Below are 27,943 nucleotides of genomic sequence, written 5' to 3' on the forward strand. Positions count from 1 at the left end.
AATGTTACATATGTATTGCTGAAACATATTACAAAGACTGTGAACTGTGAAGTACTGAAATGTGGAGTTATACCGTTAAACAGTTTTTCACCATTGCAATTTTACAGATTGTTTGGGCAGGGCTAAAATAGGGCTCGATGACGCACTGGAGCCCATGAGCTCCTGGACACGCCCCTATTTGATGACGCACATAATCTGATCTCTCTCCTAACACACAATAACACTCCCCGAGCACATTCGCATTCACCGCTCAATCGCGAGTGACTATCAGTACAACTACAGCTGAGCCTACAGTTTTCGACACAGAAATGCATAGGCTACTACCTAGATGCGATCATGTACAAAACAGATTGGTATCTTCATTTAAATTCCATAAAAAAAACGACCACATCAAGAAGAGGTTTTTAGAGAACCAACCTTGATGAAGAGCTGAGGATCACCACCAACACCCGCCTCTGAAGTGATCATTTTACACTGGATAGTTTTATAAACTTTCCTCAGAGACAACTGGGATTCACTGATGATCCACTGTTTCTGGTGAACGCCGCCAAAACGACTATCTCCCGCCTCAGCGTTCATCCTCCCGTCCCGACAGTAGTATCAGCTAATATCACCGTCGACAGCTTTCCCGCTAGTGGGCGTGGTTTCAGCGTAGCTAGCGGACACGCCCCCAGCATTTGAGAACCGAGATAACTGCTCATTTTTTCAAGATTTTGATAGCTTATTTTATGTACTTGCCGGCTTTTTTATCATTCAAATTTGGCTGGGTGGCTAATAACACATTTTTCTGTGGTGTGACAAACTCAGAACACATACTTAATTTTGACTTTACAGGGACTTTAACATATTTACCACAATACCTAACTGCTTTTGCAGTCTGTTGTTGCACTGCAGATTTAGCAATAGCAAAATGCCAGCTGTGCAAAAATTGTCTGAGATTTATTGCTTGTAGTACAGGCTACGCTAAACTGTAAGCTAAATATAGAGGAGATTCCAGGGAGTGCTGAACAGAATACCAGAGTGGGTTCAGTCTCAAAGACTGACTGACTTTCACTAATTGAGGTCAATCTGGAACAAAACAGAATGACTGAGCCCACAGCCTGGATCTATTTATTCTTTGAAGGGGTGCTAAAAGTATAAACAGAACACCAATGTTCTTGACCTCAGCATGCAACACATTGACTATTCAGACTATCTGAAATAGCGGCAGTTCAGTCCAGCATTAACATGATTTCTGGCCAGCCACCCTAAGATCCATACCAAGACACATCAAGGCCAAATATCTATCGATGAACTAAAATGCAGAAAATGTTGAATTTATTCCAAATTTTGATAAGAAGTTCAGAGTCATGGGATGCTGTTAAGGAATTCTTGGGAATTCACTATAATGAAGATGATAACACAGTTAAGGTAAATGTAATCTTTAGTGCACTGGAAGTAGAGTGCGATCCATATGATTTCAGACCCAGACCAAGGCCACGTTTCTCAAGGCCAAGACCATGTTCACCCATCACCATGATATTATTGTTGGAAACTTTCATACCTTGGTCTAAGTGCCCAAGGCCAAGGAATCTAGAGCAGAGCTAGCGTCTGGACATCTTGGCAAGCACCACTTGTAAACAGTGTCGTGTCCTTCTTGATATCATATGATCGCCAGAACTGAAAGGTTACTGCAGCATTACAGAGACTTGATTACATACAACTTTTTTATCTTTTGTCAAATCTACTTGATAGCTAATGTGGTGCAGGTAACATCATATTTTGAGTTTCTATTTATTAAACTAATCTCATTTATTGTATTAATTCAAATTTTTAACTTCAATGAACTCAGAATTTTAAGGCAACCAGGTAACTTTGTATAAGTAGAAAACCTGTAGTATTTTCGAATTACCTTGCTTCCCACCCTCATATTCCCATGAGACGAGAGATTTATGTATTTTTTGTCTGGAAAAAAATCCTCAGATGACGGGTTTTGCATCCTCTGAGGATATTTTGGCCAGAGGCTAAAGACTACAGTCAGTAGTAGGGGCTGTTCCGCATGTTTTCAATAGAGGGCGGGATCTCACTCACAGAATGTACACAATAGTGTCAGCCATCTTTTTTTGAGAGATACAAGACTGGCGCGTCTCACAAGTGTTGCTCATCTGTAATCACACCACCAGCCTCACGCCGTACTCCCGCGGCCCTATAGCCTCGTCCTGCTCGCCACAGTAAACATAATGAATAGTGATAATGATTTTGGGCGATCTCAAAACACATTTTTGGGCCGACTAATCATGGAGACTCTCTAGCCTAGACTTGTTGTTTAACTACTGCACTCTGTTACCGGCAGTACGGTGTACATTTTAGGACATCCTCAGACCTCAGACATATGAAGATAAGACATCATGCCTCAGACTAAAAGGCTTCAGTTATTGGACAAAACGGCATCGCGCCTCAGACTGAAAAGCTTCAGGTCTCAGGAAAAACAATGTCAGGTGTCAGGTCTCGTACAATTAGGCATCAGACAAAACAGCTTCAGACAAAAAGGCATCAGACAAAGCATCAGACAAAGTCTAAGTCCTAAAATGTACACCGTACGGCAGGCGTGGCCTCCAAGGGCAGCAAAACAAGTGCATTCTGGAAGTTGTTGTCTTTCATCCACAAATACATTTTCTGGCTTTTCTCAGTCTAGAAAGCTCCAAATTCAAAAATAATTTCACATTTCTCATACATAAATAACCCATTTTAAATACAGATTCATCTTACATCTTACTTCACATCTTACAATGTGAAGTACATCTCTTTAAGTTAAACTTTAAGTACTTTTTTGTTCTGGAAGAAGTAGGTGTTCACTTATACTGTAGTTATCATAAGAGCATTTGTTTGCACACAGAGGAAACCACACAACACATACTTGCTCTTAAGCCTCTGGAGACAGTTTGTTTAGACAGCCCATCTACCCAAATGCCATAAGCCCAACAAGAATATCAAATATGGTTGCAGCCTAACTGAGAACATCCTACTGAAGCGCACTGTAAAAGTAATCACTGGCAGGACGAGGCCAAGGGCCGTGAGACAACGGTGTGATGCCGGTGGCGTGATTGATAATGAGCACTATCCACGGAGGAGTGGAAGCATAAAAGGAGGAGTGACGACAGTGAAGAATGAAACTGGCCCGGCCTGGATTTATGTTGTGTTTTATTATGTGACAGCAGTCGTCCATGAGGGGCTGCTGCCTTTCGCTTTTGTTTTGTATTTGTTCATTTTTATTATCAAAGTCTGTGAATGTTCGCCTCTTTCTTCTATTATTTTCTTCTATTATATACTGTACAAAAACATTCTTCGAAATATCTTCTTTTATGTTCCACAGAAGAGAGAACCCAGACAGCAAACTGACATTGAATCAACGTGGAAACGACGTCTCTCATGACATTGAAACAACGTTGATTTGCTCATCGAATTAACGTTGAACCAACGTCAGACGCGGCATTCTTCAAAGCTAAATGAAATCGAAAATTGGTTTGCTTTCATAACGTTGAAACAACGCGTTGATTTCAAGTTGATTTTCCGTTAGTTTTGAAAGAATGACGCATCTGACGTTGGTTCAATGTTAATTCGATGAGCAAAACAATGTCAGATCAACGTTCGATGTCATATTTCCACGTTGATTCAATGTCAGTTTGCTATCTGGGAAAGTCATTCAGGGTTAGAACAACATGAGGATGAGTTAAATAATAAATACATATAAATTGGTATCAAGGTCAAAAGGATTTTGAACTTACATTTTAGCAATAAAAGTTATAAAGCTTGAAAATATCTAAACTAAATTCTCAGGAGCTACTTTTGGCCCACGGCTCCCTAAAGCGCGCTCTGCGTTCCAGCAGTATTGCGCAGGCTGACGCTTGTGCCAAGCTACTCATACTGTGTCACTGCAGATGTAAATCAAATGGTAAGACATGGCATATGGTGAAGTTTATCCGTCTCCCCGCTGACTGGAGTACACTCATCTGGAACTGATCTGACTTCAACCGCGTATAATCTGAGAGGTTACAGCCCTCTGACCTCAAAGATGATCTGTTTGTTTTGGGGGAGTTGCATCAGCCCTGGGAATGTGTTTTCTTCAGCTGGGGGAGATGGCTTGACGATACGGGTCCATAAAGGGGTTGTGTGATTTACAGAGGATAGACATCTTTAAGAGGAAGAAACAGGAAGAGGGTTGCTTAAGCGCTCTGCTCCAGAACATATAGTGTGCTTCCTAAGTAGGCCACATTTCTAAAGCATCATATAGACAAGCTGCTACGCAACTGCTAGTTCAGAAGGAAAGCAGCATAATTACTCTGCCTAAGATTCCTTCTTTTGGCCAAATTATAAGGCAGCAATTCATTTATTCCCCCATGTATTAATCTGGCAAAAATCCAGTCGGCACTGGTACGCTCAACCCTGGTCCCTACTTCCTGGTCGTTGGCCCACCTATGGCGCGAGGTCGTGCCTTCCGGGAGGAGGAAGTACTGTAACATTTATGTCTTCATTTGTCTTGTTCATTTGCCCTCATTGTGTATCTTATGATTAGTTAACCATTCACACCTGTTTATGTTCTCCCTCATTTGTTCTCTTATAAAGTCTCCCTGTTTTGTTCAGTCCACTGTCAGTGATTTGTATTACCCTGTGAGTACTCTTCGGCTTCCTGGAATAAATATCACTTGTTCCCCGCCTTCTTATCAGTGTGACAATTAACTTACAGTCCATTTAATTTCACAATTTCACAATTTCTCCGTGTAAATATTGAGTGACGTCACACGCAAGCGATCACTTCAGGCGTAACATTGAACTGATTCAGTTCGGTTCAGTTGGACATTTGACAACTGATTCAGATCACTTGGACGTCACTGTGATTACACGAGGTAAAAACGATATAAATACTGTTCGTTTTCTCACAAAAACCGCTCGTTTCGTGTCTTAGGCCATCAGTGTGTACTTACATTTGCGAGTCATTAAATCATGTTTAATTTTGACTTCTCTGTGCATGCTTTTTGGTGGACCCCCTTAGCCTCCAGTGTATGACTGATAGACAACAACGGTTTGACTGAAAAATGTTGTCAAAAGTCAAAATTCAAAATACTGTGGAAATTAATTTTTAATATCAAAAATTAATTTCAAAGTTAACTATCCCTTTAAACTATTTTAGCTCTTACAGAGCTGTGGGTCCACGTAGCTGACGACAGCTCTTAATTCTTGGATGTGCCACCCGTGTCTCATCCAAGAAGGTTAGACTGCAAACCTCCAGTCCACAGTGGTTTCCCTCACTGGCCATTTCAGTACAAATCATACTCCCCCACACACACACTTTAAAATCTTTGTCTCAACATGTGAACCCTCTCCAGAAACATAAGAGCAATACTTTCAGTATGTTATCTGTACAATGTTTCCTCCTGTCAATTCAGGCCAGTGAAATAAATTGAAGGAAATGCAACTAAGCAGACAGGATGAAAATTTTTCTTCCATATACCTCACTGTGACTGAATATCAAATATGTACTGGTCTATGTGCTTCTTTTCAGGGTCCAGACAGATTGTTTCCCATACAAACAAAGTGTGTTTCCTTTGGCAAAGTGTGTACCTGTGGAACTGGTTTGTTCATGTCGATACTAAAGCGGTATGTGCACAATCTTGTTTTCATCTGGTTCTGAATGTGTACTTTTATTTTACTGCCAATAAGATATTTTCAAGGTTATTATGAAGTAGATGTTTTGTATAAAGATCCACAGACTGAATGTTGGTTGAATCATTTATTATTGGTGTTACACAAATCAAGCAGCAGAATTATGGGGCGCACTGGCCCGACCTCCAATCAATCTATGTGACATTTCCATTCAAACCAATACTAAATCTTCACAAATTAATTTAGTTGTAATTATATTCACATATGTATATTTAAAAAAACAAACAAAAAAAACAGTTTCAATTCCCACGTATAAAAAGACAACTCAAAATCTAACAAGATTTAGTGCAAAGGCAGAAACAGTAAAAAAACAAAAACAACTATTGTTTTTATTTTACAATTTCCAGTACAAAAAAATAGTGAGGTTAGAGATGTGTGTCTGCGATCGGGATCCGCCGCAGCTCTACGATCTGAGAGTTAGCCACACTACCTCCATCATGACTGCCGTGGATTGACTCGTTGTCACTCATGTTAAGGCCAGAACCTGTGTGTAGGTAAACCATTATTCTCATATTTTGGTCTCTTCCAAAGAAACATTTCTAGTATTCATCCCAAAAAAAAAAAGGGGGAACTACCATTTTGGAGAACAGGACGTACCAGTTTTTAAGGCAAATATGAGGTCATCAAACTCCTGTGACTCCTCGTCTTGCACCAGATTAGTGTTGATGAAACCTCCTTCTGTGATGTAGGTCTCGTCCTGAGGACTCTGTTTGAAAACACTGCTGGGTTGACTGCTGGGCCTCAGTGAAGCTCTCTCCCAGTCTGCAGAGATCTGCAAAACATAACAAAAAGGGTCTTTAGATGTCAGAAAAAGCAAACAACTACCATTTTTTCAAAGCTTCAGCAAATTAAAATGACTAGTTTGTGTACCCAGTCTGAGCTTAAATGACACACACAAATCATCGCTGAATTCACTGGATTGTCTGGCGGTGGGGTCATTCACAGGTTACAAAGGCTTGGATTTCTGTAGAGTTTTGCTTGGATGGGTTTGTGGGATGAGTTTACACGTTTTCACATATTATGAATTTAATTCTGGTATTGCTGAGGATGATATTTTTATATGTGAGGGAAATGAATAATCTTATAAAATAGTTATTTTCAAAATAAAGTTATTTTGAACTTTCTATTCATCAAAAATGTGTTGGGTCTCTAAAAATATTAACCCTTGTGCTGCATTAGATTTTTAACACCGTTGAGTGCATTAAGGACCAAAAATGGCCACATATTAAACATTGCCTAAAATATTATATATTATTATTATTTTCCACTTTTACCAAGTTAAATCTTTTAACCAGCATCAGTCCTCATCATAACTACCAAAAATGTATTCAATTTCAGGATTTTAACCCTTTAATTACCAGTTTTGTTTGCGAAAACCATCGATTTGTAGAAGAGGAAAAAACACACAAATTCAATTATTTTCAATAAACTAAATGCAAAGAGAAAACTTTAGATTTGGATTATCACAGTCCCACTTTGCAAAAAATCCCACTTAGCGCGTTAGAGACCAAAAATGGCCACCTATTAAACATTGCCTATTGCCTTAAATAAGGTGCATTTCCACCCCTAGGGAATAAATATGTAGTGACGTCATCTGGTGGAATATACTATATAATGCAAATATAATGCTTTTGCTTCAAAATGAAAGGATGTTTGTGCAAAAATCATGTTTCATGTATTACTGACAGCCTCAGATTTAAACAACGTTTTAATGGGTTTCAATGGGCCATTTTTGGTCTTTATGGTGCTGAGTGTTACTATTTGATCTACACAGTGTGTGTTATACATATTTTGCAAAATGGGATCACATTTTTTACATGTATCCAAAAAGTCACAATTTTGCCAAATTTCATACCATTTGCATTAAAACAGCCAAAATGGTCAAAGAAATTAAACTGCAAAAGACCAAAAATGTCCCTAATGCAGCATAAGGGTTAAGCAGAACAACTTATCTATCATCAACAATGATAAAAAGAAACATTTCGGCGACATTTAACATTAATTATACAGAAATAAAGTGCAGACTATTAGCTTATGATTTATTATAGCTTATGAATTGTCTACATTGTTAATAGGTTATATACAATATATAGCTATACAATTATATACATAGTGAGTTCATTCATTGTCACGGTAATTAACACAATTATTATTGTTTTTTATTCTCATATGTAAAAAAAATAGATGTTTACAAATATTGTTTAATTAGCTAATATAAATATTTAGATGTTTTTTATGCTTTCGTAACTTATTACTCATAAGTGATGTACAACTCAATAATGAGTTGTTAATCGCTATTAGAAGTAAATTGTTCACACTTTAGATTATAGGTCACGGAAAATGTCATTAATTAAGTGCTTTAAACTATTTTTAGATCTGTGACCTAATCTAAAGTGATAACTATTTACCGTTAATTAGCTGTAAAGAAAGCATCAAACACATCTAGTTCTGTTCATGAGCTACAAAAGAATTTTTAAAAACAATAATAATTTTGTTAATTGTAGTGACAATGAATGTGTCACAGTCACCATGACTCTCTAGTTGTCTTCGTCACTGTCATTGTCTCTGTCATATGTTAGTCTCCGTCCGCACTACAGTTCCCATCATCCTCCTTGGCCCACAACAGCACCTCCTTCACCATTACCCACACCTGCCAGCACTCATCATACTTATCTGCATCATCTGTCATTCAGTGTTCATCTATGTCACCTGGGGTCCATCTCAATAAGTAGGTTCAATCAACTCTGAGTTAAAACTTGAACTCTGAGTTGGCTTACCCTGAGATGGGAAACTCTGAGTTTTCAGTTACATAACAGCTGAAATTAGTTATTTCATTCAACTCTAAGTTGACTGACACTGAGTTAAGCACGTACACCACAACTATAAAAAAAAGCCATTATCAATGGAGCGCGGATATTACGAGTCACCATGGCAACAGTGCCAGACAACAAGAGGTCTGCATATTTCACACTAGCAGAACTGTTTCAGCTTGAGAAATAGTTTCTCGAGTCAATGCTTAAGTTTACAATTTAATTACTGATATACAGTGTTGGGTGTAAGTAATTACCAAGTAATGTAAATACTGTAATTCAATTAAAGGGATTACTCTTAATTCTTCTATAACGTGAGCTTAGAATTATAAGGTTCTATCTCCACTTTTGGTCGAAATTGAGTTTTTGACATAATCTGATCCATTAGGTGTTTATTAATGCCTGTGTGGTGTTATTTTTGTAAAAAAAAAAGATTAATAGATAAAGCTATAAAAGAAAATTATTCTACACAACAGTTTTGCCAGCTGGGATGTAAAAACTTTGACGCTCAATATCTCAGAACTACCCTAAATAGAGATATAACCTTATAATTCTAAGCTCACGATAATTTAAAGTAAAATCTGATGTAATTGCATTAAACACTGCATATTTCTGGAGTGGAGAGGTCTACAGAGGTAATGTTAAAATTATGTGTCTACACATCAAACAATCTACATATTCACATTTCTTCACATTTTTATTTGGAGTAACCTATAGAATCTAAGGCTAAATCCCAATTCACCCCTTGGTCCTACCCCTCCGTTTTGCATGTTCACGTCTAGGGGTAGGGCGAAGGGGTATGGCTACATCGCCCTCGAAACGGAAATTTTTTTAGAGGCACACTCCAAACAGAGGGCTAAGAGAAAGTTCACGGAATGCATCGCAAATAACCGGCAAGATGACTTCGCAAACGGTTAAGCGCCAGCTGATTCCACCACGCACTTTACTCTTATAATAACACTATATTGATTTAAATTAAGAAACTGTAAAATAAATGACCTTTCTGATCAGATAAGACATACACTTCGAGGAAGGGATGTTATAATCATCATGTTTATTCAAAGTTAAGAGCAACTGAGCTGATTGTCATCTGTTGTCATGGAGAGATCCTGTAAAAACTCTGTAACGGCAGAACCATCACCGACGACTGATGATGTATCGGGTTCATTAAGCGTTGTTCCATTTCGTAGGGGAATATTTCATATTTCAATTAGGATTGAGCCTATATCTAAGTATAATTGGAGGGTGAGTCATTGAGGACATCATTTTCATTTTTGCTTTAACATGCATTTTGGATAATATGATTATATGTATCCTATGTGACTGTAATATTTATGTGGGTGTCTAAATGTATTGTAATGCACAATGGAAAGCGACTTTGAGCTTTGGAAAGGCGCTATATAAATAAAACTGCAGCCAATATTCAATGAACAATACAAAAACATAACACTGCAAAACAAACATCATTAAATAATGACTTCACCACACAAGACAAGACACAATATTCCTCCAGGTTTTTCTTTGTTATGTTGTTATCCTGCTAACAGTCATGCAGCCATTTTGTTGTAATATAAATGGTACAATCAAACTCTTCACCTACACATATCTCTAATGTTTCCACATATAAGAGAAACAGCAAACTAAATAGAGACTGTTGATGTTTTGAAGAGGCAGTGATATCCATCACACTAACCTTCTGACTTCATCTTGTGACCATTTTTCAAATCTATTCTATCATTCATTTTAATCATCAAAGCAAAGAACAATTTGCCTCATTAAACACACCATTATGAAACAGTGCATCTGGCCTGCCCTCCCTTTAATGTGATTCCTAATAGCAAGGGCTTCATTTCCTTTGCTTTTCCCAGGAGGATGTAGGGAAAGGCCACTCCAGTCCACCATGTCCCAGGCACCACATTCTGGTACAATAACCTATCAGCAGTCCTGTAATCAGAACAGAATGTACGCTGGGTGAACTGAGCACCGCCAGGCACCTACTCAAGTCTGTTTGAAGAGCCTGAGGAGACGACCACCCCTCCAGTGCGTGGTTTCCTTTCCTCCCTCTACCGGTCACCTCCTCCCCACCCAACCGTCTCTTGTCCCGAGGCCACATGTGACACTACGAGCCACTTTAAGCCAGAAGTAAGTGCTCTCATGAACAAAACAGGATTACCTCCTAAGTCTGCACTAGAGGTCAAAAACTATAGTCTTACCACAGTACTATTGATTTGGCCCCTAATGCTGAATTGTCAAATCAAAATTCAGTAAGGCTGGGAAAATATCGCATCAATGGATTCAACTAAGCAGACAACGTTTTGGGAATACATTAGCTTTAGTTGCATATATTTACAATTTCAAGGCTTTTTGCATTGATTTTTCTTTTTAATAAAAGCTTTATACATTTTTTGGAGGATGAACTTAACCCAGACCTCTTCATTTGCACCTACACACTGAAAAGGCAAGCGCTGACAGCACAAACAAAAATTACCAAAAAGTAGGATGAACTGTGTAAAAGTTGAATGGAGCATCGATAACAACCTTTTACTTTAACCTGTTAACTGTCACCCCCCCTTTTTTGAATTGACATGAAAATGCACATTTCGAACTTAAATGGTTGTAATTCAAGAATGCTTTGGAATATAGACATATGATTGGTCTTGTTTTAAAGAAGACATTTGGCAGATTTTTGTAGAAGTGAAATAAATTAAGAAAGTGAAAGAGAAAAAAAGTTATAGAGGTTTGAGTTTATTGAAATGTACAATGCAAAAATATTAATTATTCATATTTTACATAAAATATATATTTTCAAAACCTGGGCTACTCTAAAACTGCAGAAAAATCAAAGCCAAAAATCTGAACAAGTTGTGTTTCAAATTTTAGGTTGATATCTCAAAAAATGAGCTTTCAGTAAGATTTTGTTTGAGCGCAGTACCAAACTTTTTCACTAGGGCACAATCAGACTCCATTACTGCCCATATAAGGGCGCCTGCATTTCCATTCGTGTTTTGAGTGATATGAATCATTATTTTCACAATTTTCATACAATTTCTGAAGTAGAGATCCTATTCAGAAGTAGCATGGGAAGTTTGGCAGATTTTGATATGAATTGAACCTCTAAGAAACACATACAAAGAACACGCATGTAAGTCATAGCTAGCTGCCACGTCACAAATGGTGAATTTATTATTTTTTTCTTGATATTTCAAACTTTTCAGACCTTTTTTTCCCAAAATAATTGAATGGATTCTATCTTTTGAACTTTTGGCATGAAAACAAACTGAGGTATCTACCATTTTTTCATGATTTTTCATGTTTACTGCTATTTTAAAATAAAGGTCTGAACACGCCTTATAAGTATGAAAATATTATTGTTTTATATTGATAAATTATGGCTCCTCTGTAATATATTTTGAAAATCAGTCAGCAAATATGGAAACTAGAGATTGTAAGCTTTCAAATGATATAAAGTTTGTCAATATTATTTAAGGTATTTACTAAGATATTATTGTTTTAAAAATATAGTGGCAAACGTCCCACCTGTGGGACAGTGACAGTTAAGTGGTTAAGTTTTATCATGATGCTACAACCCTCATAAATGTAAATGTGCCAAACTAATAATTATTTTATATTGACCGACGATTATAGACATTTCAACACAGTGACCCTATTTTTTTTAACTTTTAGATAAATTGGGCCATTCACAAGTGCCATTCCTACAAAACCCGGTAAACATGTCTTTTGTCATTGGCTTGCCTATATGTCAATCCAATATGAATTAGCCTTAAATTGGTCAAGCTGGATTTTTAGGACCATGGTATAGTAGTATGTGTTACTGGTTCAAAGGTTGTCAATCTGCTCATTCTCATCCCCATCAACTGGTAGTCAAGATGATCCATCATCTAAATATTTTGGCCTGTGAAATAACCATAAACGATCTATAACACCATACACTGTTCAAACTAGAAACTATGGGAAGGCTAACACATTGGATACTGCATGTATCGTGCATATTATGGCACAGCTTCTAAAGGAATACTTCACCTCTGGAAAGATGAATGTGTATTTAAAATGGGTCATTTATGTAGAAGAAATAAGAAATTATTTTTGAATTTGGAGCTTTCTAGACTGAGAAAAGGCAGAAAATGTATTTTTGGCTTATGTGGATGAAAGACAACAACTCCCAGAATACACTTGCCTCGTTGCCCTAGGTTAAAGAGCGCAGTAGTTAAACAAGTCTAGGCTACCAGCGAGTCTCCGTGATGATAAGTCTGCCCGGGATTTCGAGATCACCCAAATTGTCCGGGATTCGGCTTTTGCGTTCTACAGTCGCCATTCATTATGTTTACTGTGGCGAGCAAGACAACTGAGGGCCACGGGAGAATGATGCGAGGCCAGTGGCTTGATTACCGATGAGCGACACCTGTGAGACGGTCTCGCTTCTGAAGGAGGAGCGGGAATTTTCTTAGCAATGTTAAAATGCACATCAACCAATCACTTGATTAGCGTTCATGTAAACACTACATTCAGATTTACCAATCGGAATGAATTCAGTTAGATTGAAACAAAAGGTGTGCATGTAAACAATGAATGGTGACTGCAGAAAGCAAAAGCTGAATCCCGGACATTTTGTACGATCTCGACAGCCGGACATGTCCAGAAAAAAAGAGGATGGTAACCTACTACTCAGCTTTCTCCACAGAACAAGAGCCTGCTAGCTTAGCTTCCAAAAAAAGATGGCTGACACATTGTGCACATTCTGTGAGTGAGATCCCACCCTCTATGGGTGGGTTGAAAACATGCGGAACTGTAGTAGTCTTTAGGCCTCTGGCCAAAAAAATCCTCCGATGACACAAAATGACAATTTTTGCATCATCGGAGGATTTTTTTCAGACATAAATCTCTCGTTTCAAGGGAATATGAGGGTGGAAAGCATGGTAATTCCAAAATATTACAGGTTTTCTACTTATACAAAGCTTAATGCTAAATCCTGAAGTATCCCTTTAAAAAAAATATTCATTCTATTGTATGAAATGTTTCATCAACCTCAAGAACGTATGCTCATAATTCATTCGAAACGTTTTAAAGAGTATCTCTCTCTATCTGAAAGCTTCTGTCCAAGTTCATCTGAGGTAAAACAGAACAGTAGTTAAAACTAAAACCCAAGCAAATAATTAAATGTTATCATAAAATAAATTAATAAACAATAGAGGTCAAGATTCCGCAGCCAATGAGATTGTCTGCTCAACATTTTAATAGTCTGGTTCAGTGTTTGCTGTGAGCTGCTCCAGCAGGAAGGCTCAACGTTCATCAGAGTTTCTCTAAAACCCTCCACCTCCCCCAGTTCCTCCTGTGTAGATTTATGTATGTGTATTCATGCAGCAACAGCATATCTTACATGCTCTCTGTGTATTTAGTGACAGTTTCATGTCTAAACTTGCTCTGCGGGAGCACCAGAAGCAAGCATCTAGTTCGTCAAGACTAATGCTTCTTGCATTTGTATCTTGACGGACTAGATTTGCTACACATATATCCAATAATATACTAAAACTATTCAGAGACTTGTCATGATTGGAATAATATATACAGTATAAATATATTCTACTCAATTTGTTTCAGCTGTAGTATAATTTCAATCTCATTAATAAAAGAACAGAGTCTTGAGAACAGCTCTGACTACAGGAAACGGTGATATTTCCTTTATAAATATCTCCTCTAAAAGCCTTTCTTGATCTCTGCCCGTCTTTCCCATGCAGCCTGTTCTCTCTCCACAGGCATGTCTCTCTCCTCCTAACCTCATGTACACCCTTTTTCCCGGATCTGTGAAAAGTTTACATTGAGGGCTTAGAGGAATGTGAGCTTCTACACCAGGCCTCTTTATTGCATAACACTTTCACAGTCAATGTGTGGTGAGCAGACTTGATGAACAAACACAGGTCTGAGAATCCTCTACCTCAGCCTGAGGATGATAAATAGGTGGTTATGCAAACACACGCATATTTAAACGCTACCAATGTAATGTTACAAGTGCATGTGTGCTAGGAAAAGCTGTCAGATGCCACTGCCAAATAAAGCACGTGCAATAACGGATCATTAGAAACATTTATCAAAACCCTCATATCAGTAACGGACACACCTCTTCCATGGCACTGATGAGGTTCTGTGTGGACTTGCTGATTTCTCCTCCACCGACGGTAGCGGCACCGGTGCTCTGATACATGGAGTCTGGGCTGCCGTGACCATTCATCTCCACGGTGTAGGTTGCCTTAGCTGGCCAGAAGACCTGACTATGCATGATGAAGTACACGGAAAACACATAAAGACCCTGGAAAAAGATGAATCATAATGTTAGAAGAGCTCAGCACACTGTATCATCAGAGGAATTTAGTTATTTCCTCTATCCCGTTGAGAAAGGTAATGCAGGGCTCCATATAGTCAACATTAAATGTTTCAAACTCTGCATTAAAGGAGTAGTTCACTTAAAAAAAAAAAAAAAAAAACTGATAATTTACTCACCCCCATGTCATCCAAGATGTCCACGTCTTAATTAACAAAGAAATGAAGGTTTTTGATGAAAACATTCCAGGATTTTTCTCCATATAATGGACTTCATTGGGAACCAAACGGTTCAAGGTCCAAATGAGAGTTTCAGTGCAGCTTGCAGCTTCAAAGGGCTTTAAATGACCCCAGGCGATGAATGAGGGTCTTATCTAGCGAAACGATTGGTCATTTAAAAAATAAAAAATAACAAACTTTAAGTTTTATAAGCTCAAATGCTCGCCTTGCTCTGTTCTGTGAGGTTTGTGACTCTCCTGTTCGAACTCGTTCATCGAAATGAAATAATTTTTTTTTCGAGTCATTAGGTTGATTCAACGAACAAAATTAACAAATTGACTCTGAAAAAGATCCGTTCATTTTGATGAACAAGTCCAAACAGGAGATTCACGAACGTGCATCACAGAACAGAGCAAGTTAAAACTTAAACTTTTTTATTTATTTTTAAAATGACCCACCGTTTTGCTTGATAAGACCCTTATTCATCGTCTGATGTCATTTAAAGGTGCACTGAAACTCTCATTTGGACCTTGAACCGTCCATTATATGCACAAAAATCCTGGAATGTTTTCATCAAAAACCTTAATTTATTTTCGACTGAAGAAAGAATGACATGGACATCTTGGATGACATGGGGTTGAGTAAATTATCAGCAAAACTTTTTTTTTTTTTTTTAAAGTGAACTACTCCTTTAACTATGTACTATGTACCAGCATTTAGGACCACAATTATTCTATAATATTCAAAACAGATTCAGAGAAGGCTAATGTAAAACTATTTCAGGAGCAACATTGTAAGGACTATCACATCTAAAGTGTCCATCCGTTTGACATTCCAAATGTGTTTGTGAAACTAATCAAAAAGAACAAACATCATCAATCATTTGGTCTCCAAATCCAGATGAAATTTTGTAACAGAATGACATCATTTCCCTCCCTCTGACATCATTGTCATTGAGGATCTGGCCAACCGTGAATGACAATGGTCAATAGCACCCAACCGAATATTGTTGTACACACACTCTTGCCAAATATCTCATGAACACCAGAAATGTTATAACAAATGTGACATATGGGTGAGAGACTGCAGGTGAAACTAAAATGAGTGGAGAAAAGTGCTCAGCTTTTGGTAATACAGAAGCTCCAAACGTAACAAAATATGCTTTATTTTATAAAGCTGTATGTAATATTTGTCTAATATCTGAAGAGTTTTATTTCATCCGGACAGGTAGTGATCCATCCGTATTAAATACAGATCCAGGTCGCTAAGGACCCGAATATGTAATAATGATGGGCAAAACATTCATGCAATAAAATATTTTATATTAATGCTATATTTAGATTTTGTGTATGCATACAGTAACGTGTATATTGGACTTGCTTCCTTTGAACTTAAACAAGACTTTCTTTAAAACGCAATTGCATCCAAATGAAAAGTAAACATAATGTAGACCTTACTGAAACCACTGAAGCTCACCATCCAAGGCAGGAAAAGTAAATAATGGATATAAGCACGTACACACACACACACACACACACACACACACACACACACACACACACACACACACCTCACAAAAATAGAGCATTGATTTCTGGGCTGATTTAAAGACTATGTGGGCAGCCTGTGCTCCAATGAACAGCTTTATCACTGCTACCTAAAAGACACACATACTGTATATCCAGAGGCTAGATCAGCATGCTCAATTTCATTCTGCTAGTTACATAACGTTTCTCGGGTCAGGACAGACAAGTGTGGTTTTACTACCTCAGGTATAAGGGAAATGAGTTGACATGATGCATCTTGTAAAAAAAAATGGTGTGGAAAAAACAGGCCGACACCACTTAAATAAATAACATTTAATGGAATAGTCTTCTAAATTTGGAAACCTGTGAGCCCAAAACTTGTGTGAGTAACACACTGAAATTGAAGCCGTTATTCACAGATAATCGATGATATTTGTGTTCCTAGTTTATTGTACACCTGCTCCCATTCTGTTTATTATCCAAATAATCTCTGTATTTAAGCTCTGTGTTCATTCAGTTCATTGTTCGGCATTATCTTAAATGGTTTTGCTATTTCTTCTTACAGTATTTATTATTACAGATTGTTCTTTGAGTAATCTCCTTTGTCGTGTGTGATTATTACACCACCAAACGTCTGACAGCTACTTGATGTTACAAAAGTCTTCTAGGATAGAAGGAATTGGTGGATATTTCGGGGGAACTTGCCATTTCTGACTGGGCTGCCATCTTGATTAGGAGAAAACAAAAATTCCATATACAAAGGCTCGCCACTTGGTATCAGTGTATAGAATCATGCTCTAGTGTCCACTGACGTAAACAGCTTTTAATTAGCTGTCAACTGTAGTGACCTGACTAGGCCTAAGCGTTAAAGTGTTAATGTTTTTGAGGGATACTCCACCCAAAAATGAAAATTCTGTCATCATTTACCCACCTGTATGAGTTTCTTTCTTCTGCTGAACACAAAGGAATATATTTTGAAGAACGACTGGAACCAAACAGTTGTTTGGCACCATTGATTTCCATAGTAGAAAAAAAAAATACTATGGAAGTGAATGGTGCCCCAAAACTGTTTGATTCCAATCGTTCTTCTATTCTTTTGTGTTCAGCAGAAGAAAGAAACTCATACAGGTTTGCAACAACTTGAGGGTGACAGAATTTTCATTTCCCTTTAAGCTCAACAATTCAATTTTGATCTGTGATCGAAAATACAGTAAAAAAAAAATTACAATGCAAGTCTTTAATTTTGAACAATTTATATTTTTTAAAAAACAAATTCAAGTGTAAATACTCTTGCTGACTTATCTTTCTATATCTTTTTCACTTTCTCTATTATACATCCTCACATCTGAAAATCAGCTGTGGTTCACATAAAGCTTTTTACAGGTTACCCGATCAGGCAGGACTAGCAGCACCATTCAAATGATATTACTGCACTTTAACTACATTTACAGCTACAGCCACTGAGAATATGAGAGGACGATGGAAAATTAGCATCAGGAAAAAACAGCACATGAAAACAGATGCTCAGGGCTTGATTATTGAAAGCAGACTGTAATGTTTGCAGGAAATAGGGGGAATGTGAGGTGAATGGTTAAAGCTCTAAAATATCACATATACATATACTGTAAATGATTCCTATGAGAATTAAAAACAAATTGAATCAACACAGCCCCAAATATCTCTACGGGCCAGCCTCCCACATGTTTGTGAATATTTTCCAGAGGAGGATGTCATGTTTTGTTGAAGGCACTGTTGACATTTATGTGGTCATTTAAAGTTTGACTCAAAACAAAAGGGAGTCAAAACAAAATTTTGGTGCCATTTATGCCCCTTATAGGTGAAGGGCATCATGTTTAACCATGTGCCAGAAACAACAACAGCTTCTCCGACCTGCTATTAGTCAGTCTGTAATTTAGGACAAGCAACACAGAAGCAGAACAAATATTCCCAACTGTGTGTTTATGCTGTTTACACTAACTGTCACAGTGAGGAAATATTGAGAACAGCAACCACTGATATGGATGGTTTTATATTTTCTGCTGTTGGTAAGGAATTTAGGTTAAAAAGTTACTTTTTACTCGAACTTGGTATGGGGCAACAGCCACAAGAGGCCATCTGAACAACACGCCAATGTCAAACTCAGTGTCAACAAGCTTTAAGACATATTTAGCTTGTTACGCTAAATTTTAATATATAAATCAGTATGTTGCACATCTATATGATAAATATGCACTTCTGAATGATTCTGTTTCTTTTTTACATAGAGATGAAATATGGAGTATAAAATAAGATAGAATATGTATTGCATAAAAAAAGAGGAAAACTGTGTAAAATTGCATCAAATCATTAATAGTGGAGGTCCATCAGCCTAAAGGTGCAGTCACAGAAAACTTTGTTGGAAAAATCTAGTCATTTGAAGATTTTGCTTACATTCAAGTTGTTCACACCTACAGTATTCAACCCACTGACCAACAGGAAGCGGTTTGGTATGGGAGTGACTTTTGAGGGAGCTGTGCTTCTTGCAGCTCTACACTGTTGCACAATGGACCCATTTTTTGTCCTTAAAGGTACAGTTCACCCAAAAATGAAAAATCTGTCATCATTTACTCATGGTCAAGTTGTTCCAAACCAGTATGAATTTTGTTCTTTTGCTGAACACAAAATAAGCTATTTTGAGAGAATATGGATAACCAGACAGTTTATGGACCCCAGTTTATGGACAGTTGGGGCCCATAAACTGTTTGATTAAACATATTCTTTTGGAAATTTGGAACAACTTGAGGCCCCAACTGGGATGACAGATGACAGAATTTTCAGTCTTGGGTGAACTGTCCCTTTAATAGTCATGTAGCATTTCAACATATATAATCTTGAGCAAACTTTCTTGTTCCTTGTAACACAATCCTGATGATAAAGAGTTATTAAGAGAAACCATCCTATGAAGTTGGTCAAGTGTTAAAGGCATAGTTCACCCAAAAATGAAAATGAAGTCATTAATTACTCACCCCCATGCTGTACCAACCCCACCTTCGTTCATCTTCGGAACACAAATGAAGATATTTTTGATTAAATCTGAGAGCTGGATCACTCCTCCATAGGCTCCTAAGGGATTGAAACTTGACGGCCCAGAAAGTCATTGAAGAAAATGTTTAAATATTCCACGTGACTAGTGGCTCAAGTATAAGTTTATCAAGCGACGAGAATACTTTTTGTGCGGAAAACAAAACAAAAAATAACGACTTTATTCGACTATTCCTTTTCTTCCTTGTGGGCCTGAGATGAGAGTTCGAGAGATTTCCACGAACAATGCGCGCGAACTGAGAAGACTATTTCTTGTTACTAGCTGTTCACTGCTTAGGAGTATTACCGCCACCTACTATATAAGATGAAGTGCTGACATTGCATAGCTGTCAACATTGAAAATAAGGGAGATTTCCCGGAATCCATCCCCAAAATAAGGGATTTTTCTTTTTCTTTTATGTGATTCTTACCCTCAAACTTAAAATAAAGTACTAACCATTAAAAGTCTAAAGCATTTATAACTAGCCTACATATGTGTGTGACAGAAAGAGACAGTGTGTCATAAAAAAAATAAAAATATTGAAATATGATGATGATTGATGATGACCCAATAGTCGAATAAAGTCGTTATTGTTGTTTTGTTTTACGCACAAAAACTATTCTCGTCGCTTGATAAACTTATAGTTGAGCCACTGTAGTCACATGGAATATTTAAACATTATCTTCGATGACTTTCTGGGCCGTCAAGTTTCAATCCCTTAGGAGCCTATGGAGGAGTGATTCTAAAAAAGTAATTCATGACGTAATTTTCATTTTTGGGTGAACTATGCCTTTAACTTCTTCCAGCACTGGTCTATTGACTGCAATCGTTCCAAGTCAACAGGTAAACAAACTCTCTTCATTATATAATGACTCTGAACACAGTCCACCCCCTCGCATTGCCAGTATCTTTAAGACAATGTTATGCAAGAGATGCACAGCCTTTAGAAATCAATAGGCTGTAAAACTGCAGTAGCTATCTGTTCTATCTATCTGGAACGGGTAGAAACTATACGACACAATAGCAGACTGGGCAGTTGTGTAGTGATAGTGAGGTGATTGTGAGAGTAATACATCTGTATTCAGAGATAAGATGGCTATTTGCAGATCTGACACTAAATGCAGGCCCTCAAATGTGAAGATTACACTCTAAAAAATGCTGGGTTGTTTTAACCCAACTTTGGGTCAAATATGGACTAACCCAGCCGTTGGGTTAAATTTTTACATAACATTTTTAACCCAACATTTCGGGTTTGTCCATATTTGACCCAAAATTGGGTTAAAACAACCCAGCATTTTTTAGAGTGTACCAGTATCAATCTATTTTCAAGATTAGTGGTACACTCAAACTGTGGAACTTTAAATGAAACTGAATGTAACACACATTTAACAGAAAATACTTACTCTGTTCTATAACCAAATACCCATTAAAATAAATAAATAAATAAATAAATAATTATCCACACAAAGGTTTGGTATCTGGGTGTCTGTAATTCTTTTTAAAAATGTTTTTGCAGCCTCATGCTCACCAAAGCTGCATTTATTTGATAAAAAACCTTAATAGTAACAGTAATATTGTGAAATATTAGACCTATTTAAAATAAAGCTTATTTATATTTAATGTATTTAAAAATATAATTTATTCCTGCATGGTAAAACATGATTTTCCATTACTCCAATCCTCAGGGTAACATGATCATTCACAAAAAGTATTTGTTATTATTATCAATATTGAAAACAGTTGTTCTGCTTAAAATTTTTGGAAACCTACTTTTTTTCAGGATTATTTGAATAGAAAGTTTAAAAACTGCATTTATATGATATAAATCTTTTTTCTTTAACATTATAAATGCCTTTACTGTCACTTTTGATCAATTTAATGCATCCTTGCTGAATAAATGTTTAAATAAATACAAATTACAGGCCCCAAACTTTGAACCTTAAATACAGATACCATGTATACAATCAGAATCGATGGAAAGTGTTCCTTAATGACTCTTTTTGTTAAATATGGGATACATGGGAACATGGGATATTGACAAAAATGTGTAGTATGTATAAACTATACTCAAAACATGCATAAATGAGCTTTAAAAAGGAAACTGGCTTTGAAATAAAAGTGAGAGTTACATCATATCTGTGTATGTTCTTACCAAAAATATATTGAAGATAACAAGAAGGATCAGCATCCACAGGTATCTGTAGGCCATGTGCAATCCAGCCCAAAGACTGACCAGAGACACCAGAGCGAACAGATACAGCATCATGGGCACCTCTGAAGAACAAACAGCAAGAAATTGAGTTAACCTTCAATTGAGTTTGCATGATCAAATAGGTTCATTTGAAAAAGACATTTCAAGATTACACATTTGAAGTTAATATATTTCTAGAAAAATCACAATAGCTTTGCTCATCAGTTTTCAGATGCTGACTGTGCTATTTTGTCTCTGCTTGCATGCACTGATGCCAGCAGCCAGGGTGCTGTTTTCAGTTACACAGTGAGTCAGCCAGGCATGCTTCAGTTTTTCCATAGTTCAGACAAGCTTTTCACATGCAGCTAGAGCCCTTTGAACAGCTTTCGCTCTGGCATAAGAGCCATGTGGGCACGTTTATTGACTTGGGGCAGGAGTCCAAGATGGCTGCCAGCGAAAACAAACAAACCAAAACAACAAAAAAAAGGGGGAATAAATATCATTAAGCATGTCACAGTGACTGTTCTGGGGTGAATGAGGACAGCCATGGGTGCAAAGTTGGCCCGAGAGCGTTCTTCGTGTGGGCAAACAATGCATCCCAGTGCCAAGAGTCAATCAAGCGTACTGGCACAAGGACTTTAACCAGGCTGAGTGTTTTACTTTAACAACGGTTATGAGTTTAATTGCTGAAACATTCACTCAGCTTGAGAAGGTGGAAGAAAAATAGTTTGCACACACTCTAGGTCAAAACCTGAAATTCTGGCAACAACATAAAGTAATGATTTACTCAAAATCATGGTATCATAAACTTAAGAGCTAGGTTTATGCATTTTGATAATTCTGAGTAGTGTGTATTTGAATACTTACAGTGCTCACAAACCCATTTATGCAAATAAGCAAAGATGCAATGCAACTACCGGTAGAAATATGACCAAATCAAAAGACTATTTAAATGTTATAAAAAATAAAATTACAATAAAATAATAAAACAGTACATTTTATTTATAAAAACGAACAATTTAAACACAATTGACATTTCATAATTGAATTCTAAATGTCTTATGCAGGGAACACACTGCAAGATGTTTTGCCAAGATTTACTGGCAGACAGCTCAAAATGCCCAAAATCAGAGGCAAATCAGTGCTCGTTCACACAAGAGACGATCGTGTAGTGTGTACGATCAAAGATGCGATCTGAGAGAGGCATCACCGATGCCTGTAAAATTTTTAGCATTCCAAACACTGTAGCTGGACCTGTCTGCGACTCAGACTCATGCAATGTGAAATGTGTTTAAACTGGACCAAAAATTACATTGGTGATGACCCACAACAAGTGAGAGAGCAAGACACAGGGCAAGGGAAAGTTCAGGGAGACAAGTCATAGACAATCACAGGCTTCTTCAAGCAACCATTCTCCTCTTAATATATTTTACACGGCAAATCGGCACACATACAACTTGGCTCACAAGCTTCTTGTGTGCATAATTTCAACAAGAAGAAATACAGTCTGGTGAGATATCTCCAGTCTAACACGTAATCTTTATTTCCTCTATAAAGATTCTTTATACAGTTCTTGTGTGTGCTTGGTTGCATACACGCTGCATCCAAAAGCTTAAAAATGCTGCCTTCGGAGGATGCAATTCAAGGTAGGTGTTGATTTGCTGTTTAGATTACACTTGTTAACTTTAAGGCATATCCAATTGTAAATTAATTGGTTGTTGATGTTAAAAAAAAAGCCTGTGATTGGCTGCAGAATAGAAGTATTGTGCAGCCGACGAGAGCTGATGCAAATATTTTGAGTTTTCAGGTAAAATATGATGTTTCTAGTGAGAAATTTCTATTATAGTAATTCAATATTTGCTTATTTATCATCTCTCTATTTTTGCTGTAGATCATTAAATCCTGACTCTGCCTCAGAAGTCTGTCCAAACTCAGTTTTCTGAGGTACCTTCATGTGCAAACACTGCCTGCAAAGTCATTGCCTGATAAGTGCCTTATATGTTACATAATACCACTTCCTTTGGCTACGCTAACACCTTATTTGAGATGGCGATGTTCACCAAGTACACAGCCAGACAAAACTGTGACTGATAAATAGATAGAAGAATAGACAGTCTGTGTCATTGTTTCTTTCAGCAGGCCTTATTTGCATCCACTCACCTCCTCGACCTCCAGAGAACCTGTTTTTTAATTCGTACATTTAATGAGGGAACAAACAAGTTCGGCTCCAGAATGGAATACAGGCTGACTCATCCATCCTGCTCTCCTTTCATTACATAAACATGGACGTGAGCTCTGCCTAGCACTCTGGGTGCTCCAAACAATAGTTGTCTTTCTTTTTTTTTTTAATAAAGGGCATTCGGTGTCTATTTGATTTAGAACTAGAGCATCAATTCACTTATGAGACAACCTGGAAATTGAGTGAACAAGCGGATTATTAACATATTAATAATAACATATTAGCTCGGTTTGTTCAAGCAGATGATTGAAGGTCATTAGATGCAACGGCAGAACCCACATCTAGGGGAAAGGAATATTCATTGGTTTAACCTCAACAACACAACGCATCCCTGGGCACGCTTACAACATCCCAGATGACGGAAAACTATCCCGCATGCACCTGCAGATTTGTTCCCGCATGATGCCATCTAATCAAATTAAGCAAAGCAAAACTCCCTGCAAGTTCAAGAGAGATTTCAAATAATCCTCCATAATTCTCCAAGTATCATTACTGATATGTGTGCCCGCACAACAAAAAAACAGCAAATGAGATTATAATTGGCTTTCATTAGCTTGAATGAGGGTGAAGAGAATCTGTCCAATCCAATATTCCACTTCCTTTAGGGACAAGAGTAGCTGTTTGAGAACACGGCGTCCTTTGACTTCAGTGTCTGCACCGTCCCAGTGTTTCACCAGCAGAACTAATGCACATGCATTAACATGTGTTGTGCTGGTGCTTTGATTTTAATATGGCTCTGATGACACCAAGAGTGAAAAGACAAACAGAGTCATAGGCCATGCATGACTGACACTTCTCTGGGGTAAGTCAGTGGAAGACCTGCCAGTCGAAGCAGGCAAACATTGTGAAAGACTTGGCAATGAAAAGTAGGCCACACATTCTTTAGTTGATAGACAACACATGGCACAAGGCCGAAGTTTAACACCAGGTTAGCACATCAATAATGCCATGGTCATTCCTTCCACCTGTCTTACTTTACTTGCTGTTTGCATTTGTTTTGACAATCTTAGATTTAATTTCATGATGTTCTGGTGGCTATTTACTTTTACTGATGCCTTTGCCATATAAACTTTTGTAACACTTTGCAGTGCTCATGTTACAGTGTAACTGGATACAAGTTGTCTCCACCTAAGCCATAAGAGAAGGACAACTTTACATTTATATGTATATGAGGGCTTTCACACTGGGCACGTTTGCTGTGGTTCTAAGGGCGATTTTTCCCGGTGCGTTTGTGATCATCTTATGTCATGACAAACGTGCATGACAGAAAACATTTGACGTGGGTCAATATATTGTTTTTTTTTATTAAAGAATTCAAATTTTTCTTGAGCTTTTGACATCTAAGAGGTCATCATATTTTCATTTCATTATTATCCTGTAAGTTTCAGAACTGAAAACGTCCTTGTTAGTCCATTAAAAGCTTTTATTGACACAAGGCTCAGCAAACGACTCGTTTTTCAAAGTGGGGAACTATGACGTCAAAGAGGATAAAACACCACCCCCGCAGAATATGATCAATGCCTACTTCAACACGGCCGGTTTAGCCCTGCCCACCAATTCGCACATTACACGCATAGCTAAATAACATAGGCCTACCTTGTGATGACAAACTGCATCGAGCTACCGAGCAATACAAAATATTGTGCAGTGCCTGGTTGTGGAAGAAGACAGTGGTGCATAAGCTTCCTCTGGATTCCAATAGGCTTTATGTCGAGCGTCACGTGACCAAACCGGAAAATCTCGCATCCGCTTGTCAGAGAAAGTGTTAACGGCCGTAAGACCTGACTATGATATCTATGGATTTTTAAGGTAATCAGCTAACCTACCTAGGTCACTTTGTTACTTGCGTTTTATTCCATTTAAATATCTAAACGTTACTGTGAAGAAGAAAAAATATAAAACGTTTAAATATCGAAGTTTAACACCAGGTTAACACCACCATTGGACGTTTTCAAAACAATTTCCCCCTTGTGCACCGGAGGTAAGTTGAAACTTATTATAATATGCAAAAATGTTATCCACTCACAGCAGTGGGCGTTAACTTCCAAGTCTTCAGTGCGAGACGTCCATAAAAAACGAGCGTTTTCACAACTAGGGTACAAAATAGCCTATTACTTATTCATTTTGATGTTTTTGAATGCAAAAAAACAAACAAAAAACATGCAAACGTAATAAGTTGACCTCAGACAACAATATAATACAATTTAAAAAGCCAGTTCATGACCCCTTTAATTTGGTGCTATTATGTGCAGTAGAGTGAACAACTCTTGGGTTGTCATCAGCTAAAATGCATATGAAGGTTACGTTACTTCCTGAACAAGCACACACCAGAGTCAGAATTTCACAATGCACGCATAAGTTCCGCATTTGACGCAAAGATGCTCGTCCATACGTCCAACGAAACGTACATACATTTAGATGTAATTTCATATATAGTTATGTTTAGTTAATATAATTTTAAAAAGAAGCATAAACACAACGAGGGGTGTCTGTTTTTTTCTGTTTTTGTGACTAACGTTTCTTTAGTATAACCATGGAGTATTGGAAAATTCAATATAAATTCTCGGTATTACATTGGACTCTATGATCGGCGGAAGTTATCGAGCATCCTTTGACCTTCACCGGAAATACCACCGTGCATAGAGCCCATTGCGCCACAGTTCCTGTGCAACAAAACTCAGACCACCTCCTACATTTAGTCTTGGGTTTGGTACCCCGGTGCGCTCTTGGGTCCACATGACAGCTTTCACACTCATACAAACCGTGCCCCGTTTCAAACTAAATTGCTAGTGTGAAAGCACCTAAAAATAAGGTTTAGATTCAGTAACTTTTATCATATCCTTAAGGCCCATGGACACCAGGACGATTATCATGCGCAATTATCGCCAACGTTTAACGCCTTGTGACTAAACAAAGGGCGCCAATGTGAGTATGCAAAACGGCAAGCGTAAAAGCGTAATAATATTTTTTTTTTAAAAGCCTCGGGTTTGGTTTTTTTGGGTTTGACGTGCCTGGAGCTTCTGAAGTTACAGTACTTGGTGGCGCTCACGCACAAAACGGTCTTGCCAAGCACACGAAGAAGACAACGAAGAGGAAGTAAGCAGACGAAGAAGATGCAACAAGGCAAGATGAATGTAGAGCTGCTGGTCTGTTTGGTGTCTGAACACAAAGAACTTTATGACAAATGCCACAGCGCACACAAAAATCTCAGTAAGAGGGAGTTCTTATGGAGAGGAAGTTCAGATTCAAATAGGACTCAAAGGTGAGCTGCGACAGCATCCTTTACTGTCAGGGAGTGAATTTGCACTTCACTGAAAATCGCTTGGGTGTGAACACAAAGCCGCGTCGTAAAACGTCTCGGAAAATGCTGTTGATAAGCGCACACTTTTTTTAATTCACATTTTGTCTTCACTAGTTTGTTAAAATAATGACAATTTAAAAAGTATATACTATTTCTAACAGTTACATATATTTAAAATAACCAATATTACATATAATCTTTCAATAAATAAGGTTATTAAAGCATTATTTTATGCATGCATGCATAATTATACAAATTGCAAAATGCAGTGTGAAATGATTTGAGAGGTGCAGTAGGCCTTCATGCCAACCTATTTGTTGTAAATTTCCCAAATCCACCCAGTGTTATTGCTATAATGAATTATATTTGCATGCAGTGTGAATACACTTCTAACTTGAATTTTGATAAACGTTTCCTTTTATTTATTACTTATACTGTATGCAAGTTCTTCCACAAATCATTAACATCCTTTATTACAAATAACATCCAATAACAAATTCTTTATATATCTGTTCTTCTCCCCGTTTATTGTTTTGCATATCAGTCTCATCTTTGTACATGTT

The 27,943-nt window shown here is 37.5% G+C and overlaps 1 protein-coding gene across 1 annotated transcript in view; it reads right to left on the reverse strand.

Moving 5' to 3' along the window:
* Positions 1–5,760: 5,760 nt before the first annotated feature.
* Positions 5,761–27,943, reverse strand: part of adgrv1 (adhesion G protein-coupled receptor V1) — a 147,363-nt gene continuing 125,180 nt past the window's right edge. Inside the window, exons 87-90 of the mRNA XM_039662332.2 lie at positions 21,802–21,923; positions 14,644–14,832; positions 6,298–6,472; positions 5,761–6,184 (exon numbers count right to left, since the gene is read on the reverse strand). Of these exons, the coding sequence (XP_039518266.2) occupies positions 6,066–6,184; positions 6,298–6,472; positions 14,644–14,832; positions 21,802–21,923 (605 nt within the window). The 3' untranslated portion in view covers positions 5,761–6,065. The remainder of the gene's footprint in view (positions 6,185–6,297; positions 6,473–14,643; positions 14,833–21,801; positions 21,924–27,943) is intronic.

This window comes from Pimephales promelas, chromosome 4, assembly GCF_988280905.1.
Source record: "Pimephales promelas chromosome 4, fPimPro1.hap1.1, whole genome shotgun sequence".
In the NCBI taxonomy this organism is placed as follows: domain Eukaryota; kingdom Metazoa; phylum Chordata; class Actinopteri; order Cypriniformes; family Leuciscidae; genus Pimephales; species Pimephales promelas.